This window comes from Mauremys reevesii, linkage group 15 (genome assembly GCF_016161935.1).
Source record: "Mauremys reevesii isolate NIE-2019 linkage group 15, ASM1616193v1, whole genome shotgun sequence".
Taxonomy (NCBI): domain Eukaryota; kingdom Metazoa; phylum Chordata; order Testudines; family Geoemydidae; genus Mauremys; species Mauremys reevesii.
The window spans coordinates 10,921,043-10,930,780 of NC_052637.1; the positions used below are offsets into that span (position 1 = coordinate 10,921,043).

A 9,738-nucleotide genomic window follows, 5' to 3' on the forward strand; every position below is an offset into this window, starting at 1 on the left:
CTGAGAAGTAAGAGCTCATCACTTCAAGCTTGGGCTATGCTGTGGTTACAGGTGAGCACCATCTTCCTGACTGTATTTCTATACCACCAACAAACAGCGGCATGAATGTGCTTTGTGAATATTAGATGGACAAGGTGGGTGAGGTAATAGCTTTTATTGGACCAGCTTCTGTTGGTGAATGAGAGAAGCTTTTGAGCAACACAGAGCTCTTCTTCAGGTGAATATTAGCAGTTTTAGCCTCACCTTCCCACCGCAGTGCCAGTCAGCATTCATAGCACCATTTCACAGAGATGGAGCTTGAGATCCATGTCTTGTGACAAGTCCTCAGTTGGGGATATGCGCCACTGACACAAATGGAGATACCTTGATTTACATCAGCTGGGGATCTGGCTCAGTGTGTGCCCCAATTGGGTGGGAAGTGGTGCTAGAGTCTTACTAGCCCGAATCACAGATGCCAGATTCAGGGCCAGTCCACAACATTTTGGCACCTGAGGTGGGGAGCTCAAATGATGCTCCCATGCCCCCTCACTTGGGCCAAAACTTTGAAAGGTCTCAGTTCTGCCTTCTTCCTGTTCTGCTCCTCTCATGGTACTGCTCTGCTACCTGCCCCAATAAAGGAGAACTAACAACTTAAAATGCCTTGTTCAAAAATTTTAAGTAACACTTTACTATGCGGACAAGAAAAGTTACATTTGCTGTTCAGACATTTGAAAGTTAACACTGGCATTTTTATCTGTTTGAATAATCAAAGTGCTGCTTTCCGTGCTTTCTTGGTTGCAAAGATGTGAATTGCTTCCTACTGATAATCCACAGTCTGGGCCAGTTCATGCTCTGTTGAGATGGTTGCAAGGTTGACCAGCCTCTCCTATGTCATTCTGGAATATAGATGTGTTTTTATTAGCTTCAGCTTGGAGAAACTGCGTTCTCCACTGGCAACTGTTACAGGAAGTGATAGAAGTATGCACAGAGCAACAAAAGCATTTGGAAAGAGGGTAGTCGTCTTATCTGTGCACATATATTCCAGAACAGCTTTTGGAGTTGATCCTGCTGAAATGTATCTTGAAAGGGCTTTCAGTTCATCACCTAAATCACTCGCATCAATATTACGCATGTCATCATGTGTCAACACTGTCTCTAGTGCCCTGCATTGCTGGTGTAGGTCTTCTTCAGGTATAGTGAGGTGTTTTGGACTATCATACAACATCCCAAATATACTGCTGTGTTCCTTGAACTGCATGAAATGTTCTTCAACTGACTGTATGGCACAATTGAGCACCTGGTTAAAGTATTCAACTTTGGCATTATCCCATGCCTTGTAATCAAAAACTCTTCTTCTTCGGTGACTCCTGTATTCATGAATGGGTGGGAAAATAGCTTCAGTGTAAAGCTCCTCTGCCAACTTCTGTGCATTCTTCAGAACGTTTTGAAATCCCTCATCAGACTGGTAAGGCTGTAGGTATGACTTTGCTTTGTCCAGTTGTTCCATTGCTCCAGATCTATCAAGGTCAACACCTTGGAGTCTCTTACTTACAACATTTATTTCAAACAGTATGTCATGCCACAACACTAAGCCATGAAGAAATTTCAAGTTCTGTATGTTTCTGGTGATTCCATTTCCCTCTGCCACTGTTCTCCCAGGAACAGTTCCTTTCATAGCATTATCCTCCATAATGGCAACTATGGCATCATTTATCTTCCCAATTTGGTTTTTGATAGGCTTTATCACCTCTGCTTAACTTTCCCATCATGTGGCACTCAGTGATTTCAGTGTCAGAGAGAATGTTCCCCGATGTTACTTCAAAATTTGCCATCGATGAGTTGATGCAGCAAAAAATACATAGATGCTTTGAATTACATTAAAACATTCAGCAGCCTCACTAGAAGCTAATGCTGCATCGCTGACCACCAAGTTCAATAAATGAGAACTGCATGGGACAAAATAAGCTTGAGGGTTTAATTCTAGGATCTGTGTCTGCACTCCTCTGTTCTTTCCTCTCATGTTGGCACCACTATCGTAGCCCTGACCGCTCATGTCAGCTATCGCAATTCCCGTATCTTACAGCTTTTAAGAAGCACATTTGTCATACCAGCTCTTGTAGTATAATCAATGTCAATAAATTCTAGAAAATGCTGTCTGACAGTCACTATTGCAGGGACATTTTCACTAGGTTCTGTTATTGTTACAAAATGCACCATTCAAGTCATTTGTTCCGTATGGCTGTCAGGTGTGCAGTCCAGAATAACAGAGTAATATCTTGCTGACTTCAGATCTGCCACAATCTTCTGTTTGACTTTTGTTGCCAGTAACTATATGATCTCATTTTGAACTGAGACTGTACTTTTTCTTCTTTGACACACCTTTCCCAACTGGAGGCACCATGCAGAAGTAACAATTGCTGGTATGATCTGTTGGCTCTCTCCACATCATTGGCACTGCATAAGGCATAGATTTCCTTTTCCTGTTCAACCACTGGCGAAGATTTGTTGCACAAGTGTTGCAGCATATGTGTGGGGCCCACCTCTTGTCCTGATCTCCAATTTTGCAGCCAAAATAAAGGTGATAGGCTTTCTTAACCATAGTGGTTATACTGCACTTTTGTGATGCAAAAGTCACTTCACCACAAACATAGAAGAAGTTATCTGCACTGTTCACACAAGTACGAGGCATCTCTGCTCACTTTGGCTAAACAGAAATGTGTCCCTTTGCAAGATCAAACACTGACAAATAAGAGAGCACGACTCTGTATGATTTCTAGAGCTGATATAGGGCAATTTGTTCAGCAGAGTGATGTAAGCTTCGTTATGATTGCATCATCCATGACTTCTAGGAATAACATGATGCAATTCATATCATGTATGATGCAATACCAGCTTCAGATTGCATCATTCATTGTTTTGCCTAAAAAGCAAGTACTGTCCAAACCCAGTCATAGATTTATTCATAGATCCAGTCAAAGATGTATTTTAGTCATTTCTGGTTTAAATTGAGATCCCTTCCCTCTATAACTCACTTATCCTCCACCATTCCCAAGTCAAGGGTCGTTTATACTGCCCCAATAGCATATCTTGAAAACTAGAGCCAATCAACAATTTTAAGCATCATTTTCGTTCTCAGTGACCCGGAATTAGTAAAGTTTGACTACATTTATTTCAGAAGTATTTTGGCTGTAGAGCAATGATATTAGTTGATATATTTATTAATTTTGACTCCTAAGTCATGGCATGATTCTGGTCTTTGCCAGAAGTGAAATATTGCATTTAAGCATAATTGTAAAGCTCCAGTAAGTTACTAGATAGGATATGACAGTAGATAGAGAGGTGGTCTGATCTGTCATTTCAGTACTCGGCTACAAGAGAAATGGACTATTATATTAGTCATTGCTCTGATATGGCAGAATGAGGTCTTCATGGATACCAATGATCTGTCCTTGGACTGAAACTCCTGGCACTTAGCTCTGAAGTCTACATTTAGTCTTAAACTTTCAGCCTGTAACCAGGACAGGGAGGGGAGTTTCTGAATATTTACTCAAGTAATTCACAAGACTTGATTAACTTTTAACTCTGTGTTCCTCCAGTTCCATTGCACAGTTTGTTTTCTTCTTCCTTGACTCAACCCATGGCAGACAGAGACTGGAGAAATCAAACAGTTGTCACAGAATTCATCTTCCTGGGATTTGGGGAACTTCCTGCCCTGCAAATTCTACTCTTCGTGATGTTTCTAGTGATCTACATCGCAACCATGAGTGGGAACATCATCATCATTGCACTAGTTGTGGCTGATCAGCACCTTCACACCCCCATGTACTTCTTCCTAGGGAACTTGTCCTGCTTGGAGACCTGCTACTCCTCAACCATTCTTCCCCAGATGCTGGCCAATCTCCTGACTGGGGACAAAACCATTTCATTCAGTGGCTGCTTCACACAACTCTATTTCTTTTGTGCTCTGGCAGCTACAGAATGCTATCTCCTAGCAGCGATGTCTTATGATCGGTATTTAGCGATATGTAAACCCCTGCACTATTCAGCTCTTATGAAGACCAGATTTTGCCTCCAGCTGGCTGCTGGGTCATGTCTGAATGGTTATTTGGCTACTGCCATATTTGTATTATTCATGTCTCATTTAATATTCTGTGGCCCGAATGAAATTGACCATTTCTGTTGTGATCTCATCCCATTGATAAAACTTTCCTGCAGTGACACACACCTGATCGTATTGCTAGATTTCGTATTGGCCTGTGTATTCACCCTGCCTCCATTCCTACTAACACTGACATCCTATGTGTGTATCCTCACCACCATCCTGAGAATCCCTTCCACCACTGGGAGGCAAAAGGCATTTTCCACCTGCTCCTCTCACCTCATTGTAGTGACGATTTACTATGGAACCCTAATGGTTGTCTACATGCTACCGAAACGCGACACATTAAGCTTCCTCAACAAAGTGCTCTCTCTTTGCTACACAGTCCTGACTCCCCTGATAAACCCCCTCATCTATAGCCTGAGAAACAGAGAGGTCAAGGAAGCCTTGAGCAAAGCAGTAAGTAAATTTGTGGCTTTCACAAAAACATGCAGAGATTCCTAGATAATAACTTTGCTTAAATCACCCAGGCAGCTGTAAAAACCTCAGGCTATCAGCCCCTCATTGAAATTCAATTGAAATCCCCCATTGAAAATGTCACAACTAATGTGAAATAAATGGAGATGATCTGCATGGAGTTAGGCCTGGTCTACACAAGGCTGTTATTTCAGAATTAGCCCAGTTAATTAAAAAAAAAAAAAAAGATTCCGTTCCCATGACCAAACCGGCTTTTTCAATTTAAAGGGCTCTTTAATGCGGTTTCTGTACTCCACCTCGGCAAGTGGAGTAGCACTTTAACCGGGGATTGCAATCTTGATTTAAGGTATTGTGGATGCAATTCAACATTATCGGCCTCTGGGAGCTATCCCAGAATGCTCCCTTGTGACTGCTCTGGACAACACTCTCAACTCCGATGCACTAGCCAGGTGGACAGGAAAAGCCCTGGGAACTTTTGAATTTCATTTCCTGTTTGGTCACCGTCAGCATAGCTGACCGTTAACACAGTCCACCATCACAGGCAACCATGCAGAGTTCAGCATCACAGGAGATGACGCAGTCCCGGATTCGCATATGAGCTCCAGCATGGTCCGAACGGGAAGTACTGGATCTGATCACATGTTGGGGAGATGAGTCTGTTACGGCAGAACTACGTTCCAAAAAAAAGAACATAAATATGTACGCTTAAGTCTCCAGAGCCGTGATGTAAAGAGGCTACTCCAGGGACGCAGAGCAGTGTCATACAAAAATCAGGCAAGCGTACCAAAAAGCCAAGGAGGCAAACGGCGCTTTGGGTCACAGCCCCATACATTCTGCTTTTACCGTGAGCTGCATGCAATTATGGGGGGAGACACCACCACTACTCCATCACTGTCCATGGACACCTGCAAGGGGGAAGTTGCATGGAGCGAGGAGGAAGAGTCATTGGAGGAGGAAGAGGAGGAGGAGGAGGACAGTGCACAAGTGGTGAGTGGGGAATCTATTTTCCCCCCTATCCAGGAATTATTCTTAATGCTGGAGCCAATAGCCTCCCCGTCACTCCCAATGTGGGCTCCCGGACCATGACCCTGGAGAAGGTAGTTCTTGTGAGTTAAAGCCTGATTGGAGCCATGCGGTGGGGGGCATGTGGGAAACCCAGCTGTGCTGGGCTGTTCACGTATAGTTTAAAGGGCTCATCCCTGCTCAGAGCGTCATCGGAGCCATGCAGTGGGCACGGGGCGGGTGGGTGGGTTTTGTGTGAAGTGATCATCCCAGAGAACCCGCAGGCCCTCCTTTTATATGACAAATTCACCAGACATTGCTTGCTATGGGAAAGGGGGCACAGCAGTTTGAAAATATGGAAATGAATGTAGAAGAAGCAGAACCCTGCGTGCCCTAGGCTGCCTACAAGCTGAACTCTGTTGCCCAGCTGTGTGTGATGGCTTACTCACATCAAAGTGTCCCCTTTATTCTCTGAAATGTATATTTTAAAATACTACCCTCCCTTTTTCTCCTCCTGAAGGTGCAAATGTTTCAACAAGGACCCTATATACTCCGTCCCAGATGCTGGTCCATATTAGAAAGCAGAAAAAATGAACTCGGGAAGACATGTTCTCCGAGCTCATGCAGTCCTCCCACACTGATAGGGCCCAGCTGAATGCATGGAGGCAAACAATTGTGGAGTCCCGTAAAGCATTACAGGAACACAAAGGGAGGAGGGACGCGCGCAATGAGAGCAGGCAGGACTCTATGGTCAAGCTCATGGGGGAGCAAACTGACATGCTCGGCTGTATGGTGGATCTAATGTGGGAAAAGCTGCAAGACCACAGACTGCTGTTGCAGCCCCTGTATAACCACCCTCCCTCCTCCCCAAGTTCCACAGGCTCCTCACCCAGATGCCCAAGAACACAAGGGGGGAGGCTATGGGAATCCACACAACCCCAAAGGATCACCCAAGCACCAGAAAGCTGACATTTGCAAACTTTTGATTTGGTTTCTGGACTTATCCTTCCCTCCTCCTCCTTTTCCTCCACCACCACCCTAACCCAAGCTCCCGCCCATCTGCCTTCTCTCAATGTGTTGTGCAAAAAATAATGAAGTACAGTTTTTTAAAACAATATAGACTTTTGTTTCCTTTCATATATATAGGGGGTGGGTAATTTCAAGAGAAACGAACACAACTGTCACACCATACCGCCAGTCATGAAACTGGCTTTCAAAGTTTCTCTGATACACAGCGCGCTCTATCTCGCTGTGTAAAATTGGCCACCAGATGAGTTGCCTCAACCTCCCACCCCACCATAAATGTCTCCCCCTTCCTCTCACAGAGACTGTGGAGCACACAACAACCAGCAATTACAATTGGAATGTTGGTTGTGCTGAGATCTGACCGAGTCAGTACACTGCGCCAGCGCACTTTCAAACATCCAAAAGAACATTCTACCACCATTCTGCACTTGCTCAGCCTATAGTTGAACCGCTTTTTACTACTATCCAGGGTGCCTGTGTACAGCTTAATGAGCCATGGCGTTAAGGGGTGGGCTGGGTCTGCGAGGATAACTATAGGCATTTCAACATCCCCAACAGTAATTTTCTGGTCTGGGAAGTCAGTCCCTTCCTGCAGCTGTTCAAATAGACCAGAGTTCCTGAAGATGCGAGCATCATGCACCTTTCCCAGCCATCCTACATTGATGTCAGTGAAATGTCCCTTGTGATCCACCAGTGGTTGCAGCACTATGGAAAGGTACCCCTTGCGGTTTATGTACTGGCCGCCCCGGTGTGCCGGGGCCAAGATAGGGATATGTGTTCCATCTATCACCCCAATGCAGTCAGGGAAACCCAGCTCATTAAAGCCACCCACAATAGTCTGCACATTTCCCAAAGTCACTACCCTTAATAGCGGCTGGTCAATGATTGTGTTGACTACTTGCAGCACTGCAGCCCCCACAGTAGATTTGCTCACTCCAAACTGATTCCCGACTGACCAGTAGTTGTCGGGCATTGCAAGCTCACTTCTCAACTGTGAGGGTTGCTCTCATTTTGGTGTCTTTGCACTTCAGGGCAGGGGACAGCAACTCACAAAGTTCCATGAAAGTGGCCCTTCGCATATGAAAGTTTGCAGCCACTGGGAATCATCCCAGACCTGCAACACTATGTGGTCCCACCAGTCTGTGCTTGTTTCCCGGGCCCAGAATCGGCGTTCCACAACATGAACCAGGCCCAATGCCACCAAGAGCTCCCAATCGCCACATGCCATGCTTCTAGGAATGGCTATGCCCATGTCCTCATCAGTATAGTAATTGCATTGTCGTCACTTCCTTGACCGGTTTTACAGGTACTGCACATAGTGCTGGATAATGTGCAAGGTATTTACAATGGTCAGAACTGCAGCGGAGATCTGAGTGGGCTCCAGGCTTGCCACGCTATGGCGGCTACACACATAATCCTGGAAAAAGGGTGCAAAACGAGCTGTTTGATTCAAGATGGCCGATAAAAGGTGGTAAATGGTTGTCTTCTGTAGCTTTCACGGAATCAGGAAGTTTGTTAGAGCTGCAAGAGTGGGAAGCAGAGTTTGTGGTGGAAACATGAGCAGAGTTTGCAGCAGAAGCTGTGCCGCTCCGTTCATGATGGCCAAAAAACAGAATGGAATTGTTGCCTTCTGTAGCTTCCATGGGAACCCATGACTGACAACATGGAAAAAGTGGTGGAAGCTGTGTGGCTCTGTTTATGGTAGCCGAAATAAGATGGGAAATGGTTAGATGAAAGAATAGATAGAAAGACGAGAGGACATGCGAGGTGGATTCATTGTACCAGCAGACAGGCGGTGCACCATGCTGCACTGTCTGCTGGTAGTATGGCATCTGCCGTAGCTTTCACAGAGGGAGTAGGGAGTGGCAGCATACACACAGAAAAACCTGTGAGAATGTTTTTGCCCCATCATGCACTGGGAGCTTAACCCACTATTCCAGTGGGCAGCAGAGAGTGCAGGAACTGTGGGATAGCTACTACAGTGCACCGCTCCGACATTCAATGCTAGCCTCAGTACTGTGGATGCACACCTATGAATTCACAACACGGAAATCTTCCAAAAATTAGAATAAAATAAGTTCAAATTAATTTCATTCTGTGGACGTACCCTTACTGAGACAGTCTTTGTAGTCCCATGTATAGGAAAGTGCGGTTGTGGACAGCTCTATCACTGTTTCGTGTTCAGCACTGATAGACGCAGTATGATGGTATTTTTCTCCAAGGTCTTGTCTTAACAGTCATCTTATGTGAGGAGCATGTACAGCGTCTCAAACTGCCTTACCCAAAGTCAGCTCTGTGCAGAAAATCCACTAACGATTAAAGTAAATCCCTGTGTATATCCTCTGTCTGTTCTTTCTCTATGCTAGACACTTAAGTTTTGTAATCAAATTCAGACAGTCTAATACAAACAAAACACGATGGGTGACATCATCATGCTTTTTGCTGCAGATCGTTTCTTATGCCCCTAAGGACACAATGGAGAATCCAGCTCAGGTCAGTGTTGTCCATCTAAGTGGAAGGACCAGGGAGGGCAGAGGCCATAACCAGGGTCCCATCATGGTGTTTTTAACTGGGCAACAAGCAGAGTGGAGAAAATTTTAAGCACATTTTTATATCCATAAAAAAACCATTTCTGATCAAAATTTATGTTCGGACAATAAAAATACTAACTCCTGGTGCAGCAGAGATGGGGACGTAATTCTGGGAAATCTGCCACACCTGAAATTGTGCTTAATGTCGTCATAGCCCTCTGGAAACCAACCACCTTCACTGCGCTCACACAGGCTGGATGCAGGTGACCAGGCCCTAGAAGTGACCTCTGGACTCTTCACCAGGAAAAGCTTCATAGCTTCATGTGATCAGCTCCGGCAAAGCCACAGCACCAAGCTCACAGGGCCCTTGGAGGCGGGAGGTTGGGCACACAAAGTGGTTATTCTTACAGCAAAACAGTGTAAGAGACACCCCAGGTTGGAAAATTGAGGAGACACAGCTGTCTCTCTGTCCTGATTGTACCCCAGGTAATGGCACAGTATCTTACCTCTTGCTCTATCTCCAGCACTGTTTTGATCCACTCTTCCATTCTCGGGGGTTTATATCCCCTATCTTTGCATCTTTATCTAGGGATTTTACTAGTAGGTAATTTCCCCCCCCCCCCC

The 9,738-nt window shown here is 45.1% G+C and overlaps 1 protein-coding gene across 1 annotated transcript; it reads left to right on the forward strand.

Moving 5' to 3' along the window:
• Positions 1–3,616: 3,616 nt before the first annotated feature.
• On the forward strand, positions 3,617–4,582 carry LOC120383645 (olfactory receptor 6N1-like). Its single transcript, XM_039501814.1, has one exon. It carries the CDS (start codon positions 3,617–3,619, stop codon positions 4,580–4,582), a length of 966 nt encoding a protein of 321 aa, XP_039357748.1.
• Positions 4,583–9,738: the final 5,156 nt, after the last annotated feature.

What these genes read in the sequence shown, in the direction of transcription:
- LOC120383645 (XM_039501814.1), top strand. Translation starts at nt 3,617, where the DNA reads ATGGCAGACAGAGACTGGAGAAATCAAACAGTTGTCACAGAATTCATC.